This window comes from Rissa tridactyla, chromosome 1 (assembly GCF_028500815.1).
Source record: "Rissa tridactyla isolate bRisTri1 chromosome 1, bRisTri1.patW.cur.20221130, whole genome shotgun sequence".
NCBI lineage: Eukaryota > Metazoa > Chordata > Aves > Charadriiformes > Laridae > Rissa > Rissa tridactyla.
This window is the reverse complement of record NC_071466.1, coordinates 168675365-168690037: the sequence shown is the minus strand read 5'-3', so window position 1 is coordinate 168690037 and position 14673 is coordinate 168675365. Positions and strand designations below refer to the sequence as shown.

Here is a 14673-nt window from a genome sequence, read left to right as displayed (position 1 = left end):
TAATAAAACACAAAAGTACCTTGGTGCATGGTTGATGAGGGGTTGTGGTTTATACTTTGGAAAGTTGTAGTTTCTAAATTCATCACTGGAAGAAATGCCTGGCCATGTTTCTTGACATGGGGTTCCTGCATTTAAAAAAAGCAACAAATTCAACTTAAAAAAATGTAAAGAAACAACTTTGACATAAATAAGCATTTAATCCTGTAATTTAAACAGGGAAGAATGAGCCTATTTTGTACAAACTCAGCTGGGCACTCGGCTCAACCATTTTTCATCAAGAGTACACTCATTCACCTTAATTACAATGCAATGTAAAATATCTTTGTTTATGGATAAAGATCTACAGTTCTCGTGGAAAAGGCGTTTTGAAGAAAAGACGTATAGCATTAACATTATTGCTAAAAGTATACACTCACCCAGAAGTCTGAAAATTAAGTGCAGTTCATCTTCAACCGTCGAACCAGGAAAAAGAGGCCTTCCTGATGCCATTTCAAAAAAGATGCATCCCACACCCCTTTACAGAAACAGAGAAAAAGATAAATCAGAAACAATCCAACAACTTAAGCTTTCAGCTCTTAAAGACTTCTGTGGTTTCTCTTCAACTAAAACAAATTATTAAATTAGTTGTTAGCCCTGCGCTGCTATTAAAAATAACGTTTTGAAAGAAACGTAGCAACAAAAGAACTGTCAAAGACTAAACAAAACCTATGTCATAGCTGTATCCTCTTCCTTCTGATGTCAAGTTTATCAATTGTATTAAAGTTCATAGTAAAATACCACATTATCGTGTCATTAGGAGAACGTTTGTTTTTTTTCCTTAACACTGTGGGCCTAATGCCTGCTTACTCTAAGCAATAAAAAAGTACTCTGCATTTTCCCAGAGAAATAAAAGCATCTTCCTTGTCTGCCAACCCTTTTTCCAAAAATCTAACTCAGTTGTAGCCTTCAAAAATTAAAAGGATGAGTATTTGAATGCTGCTATGTAATAATAAAGAATTGACATTTTTCAACTTGACTGAGAACAAAAATTAAATTGGTCAAAGCTATACAAACCACATGTCAATTTGAGTTGAATACTCTGAAGATCCGAGGAGAACATCAGGTGGTCTGTACCATAACGTGACAACTTCATTGGAATAGGTCTTTGTAGGAACAGATTTCGCTCTAGCCAATCCTTGATAAAAAGGGAAATAGAGTCATGTGCAGCTTGCTGAAATCTTTTTTTTTGCATGAAATTCACAAAGAATTTTCAAGAGCTAAATCAACCTTATTATACTTGCTAAATACCTTCCCTTTTAATGAACCCTGTTCATTAAAAAGCCCTAATAAATACATTTCTACAACTTGTTATTTGCCTCTTAGTATTGACAGCAATCTCGCTATCAGCACTTTTAAGTATAGAAAGGAGGTAAACAGATCAAAACCTGGACTAATCCTATAAATTTCATTAAAACAACAAAGCATTAGGTCAATATGACACCTCCCACCTGTGAAAACCCTTCTGAATTATTTAAATTTGAGAATTACATTGCAAGAGGCAGAAGGCAACAAATGAATAAAGAAATGGTGGAAACAGACCAAATCAGCATTGGATCAGCAGGGGTTTTCCACCCTAACACTGTCAGTTTATCAGTAATATCTTCAATAAAATTGAGGTCTATCACGTGAGATGCAATCTTCTGAGCAACCTTCATTCACACACAAGGGGAAAAACCAGTGGTAGCACAACTTTCAAAGGACCTTCCTGCCACAGAAGATAACAGAAAACTGTGAATGTCCCACTCTACTGGAAGTCCCAAAGGAACCTGGTGTATCAGTGATGGAGTAACACCTGACAATTGGCTTGTGGACAGACTCTTTCTCTCTCCCATCACATTTACTCTGCTTTGGAGTGACTCTGGAGTGTTAGGAAAAGCAACTTGAGCTCCACCTTAAGTATTTCCAATTTGCCAGTTTCCAAAGTGCCAATTTCAAAGGACGCTATAAGACTACTTTCAAACCACAAGTCAGTCGACCTATACATATATTACTTTGATTACTAATATCCTGTAAAAGGCTGACTTTCATTTTCTACCTGAGAACGCACAAATTCACTACTGACCCGATGTTCTCATCTTTCCTTTATAAGGAAAGATGCCGCTCTTTTGCTGAGTGAAGAAAACATTTATTACAGAATAATTTCAGGCCATACCAAAGTCTGCAAGCTTCAGTTCTCCTTTCTCATTGATTAGTAGATTTTGTGGCTTCAGATCTCGATGTAATACCTTTCTCCTATGACAGTACGCCAAACCACGAAGAATCTGGTATAAAAATAGCTACAAAAGAGAACATTTATATAAATTAGACTTAAAAGGTTAATCTACAGATTACATGACTATAACAGACCGTTTGGGCACTGTGGAGTTAAGCCTCTGTATTTTAAGTAGGACACAAATACTTCTCAAAAAGTAAGTTACTTTACCATATAAACATATTCGAACATCTTCATTATAGTTCACAGATTTTAAACCCCTTTATGCTAACACACTGCTTTAACACGATAGTTTACAACAAAGACTTTAAAAGCAATTTTTTCTGCTTAAGTGAAGAGAACTACAGGGCTGTTTATTTTTAAGTAAGCATTTACCAATGTTCTTCCCCACACGAATGTCTTTAAAGGCAATTGTCTCTGACTACTCAAGTTCCCCTTCTGTCACAGAATCCCTTCTGAAAATGCAGCTCAGCATCCTTTCTCTACAACTGTGCAAAACTGTGTAAAGAACATTTTGGCATGCTATTGGAAAAATACACTTGGATTCACAAGCTCACAAAACATGCAGAAATGGGGAAACAAGGATTACTAAAACAGCCCAACTGCCTCTGGCATTTATATTCATCCCCTCACCTTGACACACACAGGTTTATTTTAGTCCTTTGGAACGGCAAGCCAAGCAAGCAACTTCGATCACGCATATTAATGCTGCACATATACAGACATAAAAGTAGTAAAGGATGAAGATATAGGTTTAGCAGAGGGCAGCCAAGTGAGTTTACTATATCATTGCATTCAGAACTACTATTTTGCAGCTTCTATGTGTATGAAAGGTCTGATCTTGAACATGGGGACCTCTGGGTAGCCATTGTTGGCGTTTACCACACAACATTTCTCAGCCAGTATAGGTGATCAAGTGTACAGTGAAAAAATACAGAGCATTACAGAAAGCAATGTTTACCAATGTGACAAATTCAGCATGTAACAGGACTCTTGAGGAGAAACACTAGAATGTTTTTATATGACCATCTTCTAACACATCAGTTTATTTTTGTACCAGGTGACACCACTGAATTCTTTTTTGTAAACTGGACAAATACACAGCAGGTGTAGTTACATCCATCTGTTCTCAGTCTGCTTATGTGGGATTTATCTGTTCTAGAAAAAAGGAATTGGAATCGATTTCTTTCTTCCTTCCTTCCTTCCTTCCTTTTCTTTTTTGAAGAGCAGAATGAGAAGCAGCAAGTTCTGTTCCATCTACTCATGTCCATACTGTTGCAGGGGTCGTTAATCTCAAGTGATACTAACAGGACTGCTGTGGAAATCTATAGCCATCTCTAGTGGGGGGGGGGTACAGACTGGGACTGCAAGGATTAGTCAAGAGGCAAAGCAGATTATTCTACAGAAATTGTGGATCTTCACCACAGTCGTCAGGGTTCCTTTTGAAAATGCACAGGACGACATGTATTAGCTCAAAATTTTGTTTGAAACAGTAATACCTGCAGAGATTGCACATATCTTTATATTATACATCTCTGTTTTGTTGAAACTCAAAAAGCTAAAATTAGCTGAGGATTGGGAAGGGAGTGATGACAGCAAGGTCTCTAAAATGTTAGTAATGACTCACCCCCCACCCCCCCCATTATTGTAAGGTAAGCACCTACAGCTACCGCAGTTAAGCAGCTGTTCTCGTTTCCCAGTGCCAAAGGTACTGACCATCGAAATCTGCTCTTAGGGCATCGCTTAAACCATAGGCAAACAAGGAAAAACAGTTCCTCTGCTTAGCTTGGATTACCACAAGTAGATTCTGCTCTTTCTCTCACTGCACTTTATTTTAAGAGTCAGCTTCCCACTTACAGCTTTTATTTTTTTTAAGCTTAAAGCACTAGTTAGTAACTCATAGTTAATTAAAAACACAGGCATAATTATGTTTTTTATTGTGTCTCTGAAGTAGATACAAATTAAAGAATTTCCCTTTACAGACTCTCAAAGGAAGCAACAGAGTAGGTTAAGGGCAAATGTCTTTCCCTAGAGATACTTACTACTATGTGACAACAGAATAAAAACTAAAAAAAAGCTATCCAAAGAGTACCCAATATCTAGACTGAATTCCATACGCAATTCAACTAAGAACAGATTCCTCTACATGCAACTAAGCCAAAAACAAGGATGACAACTCTACTGGAACGCACGCAAAGCCCATCACTTCACAGCATTTAGTACATTGTGTTGTCAACCACATTTGTGCTATGCGCTACTCTGTTAAGAATAAAAGTGATTTTCCTACCACGCCTGCACACTCATCGTTTTGTTCTTCAGGATCACAGCTTAATTTTTTTCAAGAGGCATGGAAGAGCTTCTCAAACACATCTACCATATAAATAACATCCCTTATATGAATTATATATGGCTCAATGAAGAGATTTTGAAGGTACAGTACAGCAGAGGCTGCAACACAGCAGGGTGATGCTGGTAACCCAGCCTCCTCCGACAACCTCACTCATTTCCAAATTGCACCGTCCTCTGTTTAGAATCTTGTTTATAAAGCCGTAAGTATTAAAGAACATAAAGAGTTATTCCAGTTTTCCAAATCCAGACCTGCATGTTATGAGAGAGGTAACGCTTGAACCTGAGTTAGTTTCAGCAGGCCCGACTGGAAACTGAATCACTTGACCTGGCCCAGCCACAGTTAAAAGGAACAGACAAATAAACGTTACAGAAAATAATTTTCATTTTATTACTAATGGAAAGATTAATATCACTCATTCTTAAATATGTATTATTAATTTCTTAATTGTGTGGTAGGCAGTGGCATCCAAACCCACATTCATGATTGAGGCTACATTTTCTTCAGTGTGCACATGTAAATTTGATTTGAGGATATACCAAACTACAGACTTAATAAACGAGTGTAAAATAATGGAAGGACAAGAGGAAGTAAAAAGATTTATGAATGTATTCTTTTTTTAGGAAATTTTCATCTTAAATATATAGCTTCAAAGAGAATGAAAACATATGAAGTTATATTATCTCCTGTTTTCGGTGCTTTAAACACTTAAAAGCCCTCAAAACCAAAAGGAAAGACTCCATCTGACGTTAAACGTAGTTAAGGTCAAAAGGTCAAAAAGGAAGTTAAGTTTCTTATTTTTATTTTTATTTTTTTTAAAAAGCCCTAAACCATGTATCTCCTGATGATTAAGTTCTCCAAAATTCTTAGAACAGGGAAAGCTGGAAGAGAGTCACTGTCACTAAAAACACTCACCTTTACATTGTGCATACTCATGATGTTCCCACAGTCGTCCATGTACTGCTTCAGATCCTTATCCTGTCAAAACACCATCGGCATTGTTCAATAAAATTGCGGACAACAGATTACGTGAATATTACTTATTGTTAGAAGTGAAATATTAATCAGAAAACTGAGTCTTCTGCAAAAGATGCTCAATGATAAAAAACGTAAATGTGCAGAAAACTGGCTTTTCAGAGGATATACATATCTCCATGCTTTCCAGCAAGCTGCGTCATCTCAGGCAACATTACTTGTTATTGCCTTCTCCTCCATCGTGTGTGTGGTACAGTATTTTATGATTTTATGGAATCGCTACATTCTCCAGTTACACTGGAAGAGTTTTTCGTCATCCCTCTTATTATGCTCATATATTCTGGTTTATTATACGAAAAGATCATTAAGCAAAGCTTCAGTGAGAAAGTGAGCAGTCCACAATGCAAGAGGCGAGCCAGTGAGATATGTAATAATGGACAATTGCTTGAAAAGATTGTTAAAAAAGATGGAACGTGTTGTTTATTTCGAAGTATACTTTTTTCCTTAGTTAACTTGCGAGAGTTGTGTCATAATAGAAAAATACATCATTTGAATAATGGTGTGATTATGCGTTTTTACAGTTAACAATTTTGGTACAAGTAGACAGCTTGCTCAGGTAGATCACCACTAACTTTTATTAACGAAACTCTGAAATGATCAGAACAGTATTTATTAATTTACAGCAATTTAAGAACTGAATACACTTTTCTCACTTTCAGCTTAACAGTCCCAGTATTTTTAAAAACAGTAGAGAATTTTTTTATGTCTATGTTACTTAGAAACAATAAACTGTAAAGCTCAAGTTGCTTAAGCACTCACCAGATATTCGAAAACAAGAGTCAAAGACTTGTCTGTGTGCACAATATCATGTAATGTAACAATATTTGCATGCTTCAGATCTTTTAATAATGATACTGCAAAAGAGAATTGGAAGTATAAAATAAGTAAGTGCAAAACACGAGCAGTAAATGCATTTCTGTAAGTTCATATGGATAAGCTATTTGGTTTTTTTTTTTAAATTAAAAAGCTATTTTTAAGAACATAATACTCACATACATTAAGTTAATAAGAAAGGTATTTAATCAAAACACCAAACAGACATTTAAGTAACAAACTAAGTATTTCCTAAATTATACATTTCAGGCAGAAGTAGTCTTTTGGTAAAAGGTATTTTGAAAGTTATTCACTAAGAATAGTCTAATTCAGTATAAAACCATCCATTTAGAACACTGCATTTTAGAACACAACCACCCCCCACAAAGTAAATAAATTTGAAACACTAACTCTTTAATATGTCTAGATTAAAATCTTCCCCATGGAAACTAATACCGTTTCCATTAATCTCCCACGTAGCCTATGTATTTCCAAGTACCAACAGTACTTTGGTCAAAAAGAAATCCAGAAGCACCTGAAATTCTAAGTAGGGAAAAAAAGAAGTTATCACCTTCTCTTATGGCTGTGCAGGGTGCTCCTTCTTCATGTTCCAGGCGGATTTCTTTCAGAGCTACCAGATTCTCTGTCAATTTACTTCTCCCCTTATAAACTGTTGCGTAAGTACCCTATGAAATGGAAAAAGAAGGAAATTCCTACAAGCTGTTCCTTCACTGAAACATCAGTTAAAAAAGAAAATACAAACTACTGTCTGAGGTTCTGTTTGGTTTCATTTTGGACATGCATAGTTTTTACATTGTCTTATTTCGATATATGTAAAACTACACACAGAGGACACAAGGGATGCGTATGCTCAACAACTCTGAAAATTACACGGAAAGTTATACACCACAGAGCTACCAAAGAAGTCAGATCAGGTAGCGTTAAGCTCACCAAGTTCACTGCTGGGATCATTTACCTTCTCGGAAGTCTCTATTTGATTAAAACTAGCTCAGGTATCTCTACACTACACTGCAGTTATGTCTCCAAAGGCTGCAGACATACCTTAAACATATAAATCCTTTTGATAGCTTCTTGTCCTCGTTACATACTCTGCATGAGAATTTATTTTATTTTTTTTTAGGGGGGAGGAGGAAGTTGTCAGCGTTTAATTTTTCATTTTATTTTATTTTTCTTAGACAGTAAGGGATTCAAAGCACTCATGGCATGTTACATAAGGACAAGAAATTCTAACAAAACAGCAAGTAGGTACAACTAATCCCATCAATAGCAAAGAGGAAGCAAAGAAGTTACAGACACTGCCCTGGGTCACAGTACATACCTGGCGTTGTCCACCACACTGTGTAAGCAAGTGAGATAATGTACGCCCACAACTATGACTTGAGAGCTACTAGATTAACATTCCTCCAAAGATACGCAATGTTATGTCATGTCTAGTGATTCATCTAACTCAATAAAAAAGAAAAATAAATGCGTTTGAAACACTGCAAACGGAGGTCTGGCTGCAATATTGACAGCAGAGATGATGACCAGCCCTGCTGCCTTCTGCAATGTTCAGTGCGCCCCATTCCACTGCTCCTTGTCCATTTTTGATCCCGTTGGCCAACCTCAATCCAACTGGACAGGACTGACACCTGTCCCCTCCTGAATTCTACCCCTTCTCTGGAAGTCAGAGGCTGAGTGGAGGCAGAAATCCATGCTGCTGCCCTCCCAGAAGGAAAGGCAACCTCGGCGTCAGGTACTACCAGAACGTGCAGCTCCTGCCTGCTCCCTGCAAGCGCTGGCTTCTACTCCAGCACGAGTGCTCCCTAACACCTAAATCACAGCAGAAGGACACCAGGCTGAACCGGTTTTATTATCGACAGCATAATTTCATCTATCCGCATGCAAATCCAGCCTATGTAAGAAGGTCACAGATCATTTGCTAATGGAGTCTTGCTCTACCCCAGCTCAGTGAGATCGCTTTCCTGCCTTTTTTTTGTCTTACTATGTATGCATATAACTTTTGCATGGTTGTGATATTGTTATACATGTCATATTTGGTTTACTGAGAAGATAAATTCAATGGGTATTTCAAGGAATATGGAGATTTTTCTGTTAACGTTTATGTAAAACGTTACACAAGACATTGTCATCAAAGCAGTAATCATTTCAAAAGAAAGCTGTACATACCTCTCCGAGCTTTTCTAACTTGATATAGGTTTCCATTTTTCCAAATCCAATTTCTGACTGCAATGAAAATAAATGGAAAATCCATCATTGAAACTGAACGTGTTGTTTATACAACATTTAATCAGCATGTTAACCTTTGTTTCAGAAAAGCACCTGACAGTACTTGTCCAAACATGGTACAATTCCCCTATTTTAAAAACAATTTCGCATATTACGATATAAATGTGTCCCAGCATCCAAGCCTGATGCTCAGCCTGTTGGCCAGTCTACTGTATATCCTAGAAGGACTATGTATCGAGTTACACTTAAGATTGACACCCCACTTTACCCTACCTCCTACTTAAGTCTACTCCACTCTTCCGATCTGATTACTACTAACCAGGTCGTTGCAGCTTAAGGCACAGAAGTCATCTCAAACTATTCCACCCTTTCTCTTGCTCAGTGCAACCATATGCTTCTGCTTCTTTCAAAATTACTTACTTGCTGGGTTCAAGATCTCAGCTCCAGGTTTCCTCTCCCATTCTGAACTCTCAATGCTTCTCAGTCTAAAACTCTGCCAGTAAAATCCCTAAACACCATTCCTCCACAAGCTTCAGCTTTGTCTCAACAATTTACATTTCATGGCTCTTAACTTCAAGTGTTTGTATATTTTATTTGGATCTATCCACCTTCTCTTTTTTTTGTCACCAACTTAGCTCTGCAATGCAAACCAGGAGGGTTTGCTTGCCTATATAACACCTTTTTCTGAAGACTGTAAGATCATTACTCCCTTCCTGTTCAAATCCACTGCTAGTCTCATATTTAACATGATTATCTCTTTACAGTTATTTTCATGTAAGACCACAGTCAATTACACCAAAGATTTATATTGTTCTTACAGTGTAAAGAATGCTGAAAGTAGACGTGTAAAACATGTCAATTTTTAAACCAATTTACAAAGCGCATAGGCTTTGTGGGGGTTTTCTTTACTGACATTTGCACATATACCAAGACAAAAAAGCCAGGTTTTCTCCCTAGCACCACCTACTCCTTCCACTTCCAAACACAGCTCTCCACTTGCTATTTCTTTCTCAGGAATGACACTTTGATCCCAGACTGGCTTCAGCACCTGTGTCCACAAGTCAGAATACACTGATTTGCTCCTAAAATCCAACGGATATTAAAGTTGTATATTATTTCATGGTAACACCGTGTAACGTAAATACTGTTGACTGCATTAAGACTTGAGAACAATATAATATGAAGGTATACTAAGAAAAGTCGGATTAATACTTAATTTTCAGAACACATGCATGAAAATACAACTGAAGTAAGCGTAAGATCTTGTCTGTAAATATATTTGGCATATTAAGAGAAAAAATGGACACATAATTATGTTAATATAGTATTAAGAGTAATTCTGTTTTATTAAAATAGTGTTGGGATTGACATGTTTTAAAACTGATACTTTAGCATCAAACATTTTTAGGAGCTTGTTGAAGTCAAGCTGTTTCACCCAAAACACAAAGTTGATATCTGACAACCCTTGTAACTCCAGTGAGATTTTAAACAAACCAGTGATAGAGGTACAATGTTAGTAAAATAAATATTATGTTTGCAAAGTGCATTTTGACCTACTTAAACAAACATATCTTGAAGTGAGTATTAGATGGTATTAGAATTAAAAAGATAGGCTACTTAGTTTACAGGAGAAAGTAAAGGAGAACTCATAGCCATTGGCCTTGTTATTGCCAGACAGTCCGGAATACAACTTAGAAGCCTGATTTCTAAGAAACCTTGATGTTTTTCATCAAGACTAATAAACTTACTATCTTCTTTAGACAATAAAATCATACAATATTTCCTACATACAGAGGACAGATATTCTTCAAGAAAGACCTGCCTTTCAATGTGTTTAATTTTTTAATCACATTTTGGTTGCCTACCGCTCAGAAGAAAAACTAATTTTTACGTTCCTCGAACTAAGATCTATTTAATTTTTCTTTCAAAATAATTTGTGAACTATTTAATTTTTTTCCTGCAATATACATCTATCTTGACTTGCACAGAAACACTGATGTGCCATATTTATGGTCTCTGGCTGGTGCACAAGAATTACACCTATGCTACTGTGCAAGCAACAGTGTACATGTATGCACGAAATACAACTACCATAAAAGCTAATTTTTTCTTTCATTTCAAAGAACACCAGACCTAAAGTATAACATGCCCTCACTTGATACTTTTTATAGCCTTTTTCCTTTGATTCCTACTAAGCCTTGAAAGGAGATGTGCCTTTGAAGCAGAGCACAATATTCATATATTGTAATTAACAGTCTGCTAGCAAGCTTTCAATGACAGTCTCAGAATAATGAGTCCTTGAGTTTCCTTTTTTTAAAGGTTAGGTTGTAATCATGAAAGGACAACACAGCAAATGCATGCCTGCATACCAGAGCACTTCTAGCAGGTTTTCTTTTGGACTTTTAAGCCCTGAAAGCATTTTTAAAAGGCAAAACAAAACAACCTTGTGGCAGGAAGCTGACTCCATACACACACCATATTCATTAGAGGGCACTGTTTTTCTGTCTGTCTTCTAGAAGGTAAAGAGGAGAGAACTTCAACGGCTCTCAGGGCTCAACATTAAATGAGCAAAGGGATTTAGATATACAGGAAAAATCCCCCCAGCCCTCATATACTATATTCCACTAAAAAGGATCTACTGAAAAAGCACCAGCATCTGAAAAGCGAAGGTTTGGGGAACTCTTATTTTTCAGTTCAGTGCTACATCAGTAACTAAGCGGTTAATAAGCTATGAAATTCTGGCACAAATATTTAAGCTTGCTACATTATTATTACTCCCAGTGCTTTGATCCAATCTTTTTTTCTTTTAATATTATTCTTGTAAAAGGCAACAGGCAAATCAGAGCTTTAATCTAGCACACTAAACTGCATTTTTTCAGGGGAAAAATACTTGATAAAACTCAAACATTGCTTTGTTATGGACATCATTAATTCACAAAGAATAAAATGAAGATATTTCACAGTTACTAAAACTAATTCACTACACATACTTTCATATTTATTTTTCAGCAAATAAGCCATTAAATCAAGAAAACAGAGAATAATGCGGATTTCATAAACCTATCCAGTTTTTCTTCACAAAGAATTTCTTGTCAATGAATTTCCTCAGGAAATTGGCAATGGCCTAGCAATTCTTAACACTCTGATTAACATTCAGAAAGTTGACAGATCAAATTATGATTGAAACATAACAATTTTTCTAAAAATAAGACAAAAATGGGGGTTTTTTTACTATTTCGAGGATGTGCATATTTTATATGAGCATCCAGGATTTCTAGCACTTACACTCTAATTACAATATAGGAATCCTCATTCTGCCATCTCCAAGGAAAGATTTATTTTTTTAAATAGCACAATAATCTAGAAAGAAATATGTGAATTTATCCATTCATATTCTTAGGAATCCACATATGCTTTTTAATTATGGTATTTTTTTAAAACAGCAATTTTGACATAGAAAATTTGTTACCAAATAACAAAAAGGACAGTGAGGAGGATCTGTGTTCATATTATGCTGTTTCAGGGCCTTCCTTCCTACTATGTCACGAGACCCGCAGCCTTGACCTAAGATTACGTGGCCTATTTGCTCAAACAGATAATCCCTGCTCTAAAAAGCAAAAGATTTAAGTATGCACTTTGAGAGTTGACTTTAGCCACCAATTTCAATGGGTCAAGACCTTCACTGAGAAATGACAGGGCCAAGTCTGCAGAAGAAAAATGAAAGGAAGGGTAAAACTCTTCAATGGATTTTGACAGGCGCACGGTGAAGTTCAGGGCATAAAATCCAAGGTGTAAATGAAGTTGAATCATACCTATGGTATACAGACATTGGCACTAAACAGAATCTTAAGACCCGAGAGGTGGGTTTAGCAAGGCAGATGCATTACACTTACTAGTGATGCTCTACGAGAACGTCGACTCATTGGCTGATCAAACGGCGGGCTGTTAATTTGCAGCTTTTCTAGATAGCCATCAGGTATCCTGATGTCAGCAGGCAGGGACAAGCGCTTGTTCAAATCCTGCAGTAAATAATGATGAAAAGAGAAGAGTCAAGTAGAATTCAGAATGTCCTGAAGGATCTTTTAACACCTGTAGTGTTAGTGTGACTACAGCGTTGCTATTTAAAACTGAAATATCTAATTGGATGAAAAATAAGTAATTTCACAGAAATTGACTTTAAAGCATTCTCTTCTAAGAATATTGCAAATTGCTTAGATAACAGGTTCAAAAATTCAGTGCTTTACAAACTCATTACTTTAACAAGAGGAATGAAATACTAAAACGTAATTAATTACACTATGGATAAATGTATTGAGTTTACTTGAATACATATGCCTGGAATACCAGAAACTGAAAATTCAGAGGCTGGTATATACATTTCTTTTCATATAATGATTACTTTAGAATAACAAGAGATCTCCATGATTCAGAATACATCACTCTCCCTTCGTCTGACTACTAAAAGTTATAAACTTGTTTCAACTTCCATTTTTCCAGTCTTACAAAACAGAATCACTTTGCTATTGAGCCAAACTATTACAAATGTTAACACATTTTTCTGTTTCAAGCTCTTTGCATACAATATTTTGAAAATCAAATCGCCACTGTATAAATGCAGTTATCCCTACATCAAATTCTGCTTTTCACCAGTAAGCTTTTCTGACAACGATAGGTATAATTTCTAAGGCAAGAGGGAGACAAAATTACTTCACCTTTCAATAAACGCGAAAAAGTGATTTTTTTGGGGCAGCTGCGCATTCTCATCAATTTTTTATTTTTAGTTTGGCTTTTATCTCACACATGCCAGAAAATTAAATACCAAATATTCTCTTCAAGCAGCCAGTCACCACCATACAAATACAAGGGAAACATATACAGACTCATAAAAAATAGGAAGTCATTTCCAGAACAGTAGGGATTGTTTTTCAGCAAAGGTAGTTTATCCAAGTAAAGAAAATCATGCTCAGCATCAAACTATACAATCCACCCTAACAGATTCTACCCTGAAGTTAAGAGGACGTCTCTGGAACCACCACTGTTTTCACACTTTTGTCCAGCAGAAGAGGGAATCTCCAGATTTCTGCTGGTGGACCTCGGATTTAATCGATACTGACCAGAGGGCAGTTAGCACTTCTTAATGTTGCCCTATTCTATCTTACCTACAACATCTAGCTTTGAATTTTGGGCATCCCAAGCTAACCTATAATGCTGGCAGCTACATCCCCATTCGGTTCCCCTCAGGCTCGGCCATGTGTTTCTACTCGTGTTTTTGCAGCACCTTTGAACTATTTCAGCACGCTAAATCATCAAGAAACTATCTATCTCAGGCGAAGTGCATAGCTTCCTGCCAGCTTTGTGCTCCAAACAGGTTCAGTGCAAGGTCAGACAAGCTCACAGCCTGAACACGGGGCAAGAGAGGCAGCAGGGCAAGCCCGGGAAGCCGGCAGCTAAATTGGCTTAAGGCTGCCAAAGAACCGGATCATCAGACTTTTCAGGACTTGAGATCTTGGGGGACAACTCGCTAAGCTTTCAGTGTCGATAATGTATTTGAACCATGTATATGCATGAACCGTACATGTACCTGGAGCAAAAAACATCAGTTAAAAATACATATTTCAAAAATGAATGTAACTTGGCAACTGAATTTCAGGTAGGACTGAAGCGCTAATAAACATCCCCCAGACGACTGATCTGCATATGCTATTCATTACAGCCACTGCATACAGGCAGAAGTTTTTGGAGAGACGCCAACAAAGCTTTAACTTCTGGCATCTGACTCTCCTGTTTTGTTTTCGCTCCTCACAGCTCCTTAGGTACAGAGCACAAAGTCTGTTAGCTTCTACTTTGCTGCCCAACGTCAGCTTCTTTGCATGACTGCAAAAATCAGTGTCTGTATGTCTTATTTTGTACAGACTTTTAAAATTGTCTTTAAACAAAAGAAGCACTGTTCACGTAATGGCAGCTTTGACCAACATTT

General features: G+C 36.8%; 1 protein-coding gene across 5 annotated transcripts in view; it reads right to left on the bottom strand.

Moving 5' to 3' along the window:
• CDK17 (cyclin dependent kinase 17) overlaps positions 1 to 14673 on the bottom strand; it is a 97942-nt gene that overhangs the window by 6805 nt on the left and 76464 nt on the right. For all 5 annotated transcript variants that reach the window (XM_054188552.1, XM_054188586.1, XM_054188578.1 and 2 more), the window contains 9 exons: positions 12590 to 12715; positions 8637 to 8693; positions 7018 to 7132; positions 6393 to 6487; positions 5514 to 5576; positions 2192 to 2315; positions 1054 to 1174; positions 417 to 514; positions 20 to 125 (listed from right to left, as the gene is read on the bottom strand). In XM_054188552.1, coding sequence (XP_054044527.1) covers positions 20 to 125; positions 417 to 514; positions 1054 to 1174; positions 2192 to 2315; positions 5514 to 5576; positions 6393 to 6487; positions 7018 to 7132; positions 8637 to 8693; positions 12590 to 12715 — 905 coding nt within the window. The remainder of the gene's footprint in view (positions 1 to 19; positions 126 to 416; positions 515 to 1053; positions 1175 to 2191; positions 2316 to 5513; positions 5577 to 6392; positions 6488 to 7017; positions 7133 to 8636; positions 8694 to 12589; positions 12716 to 14673) is intronic.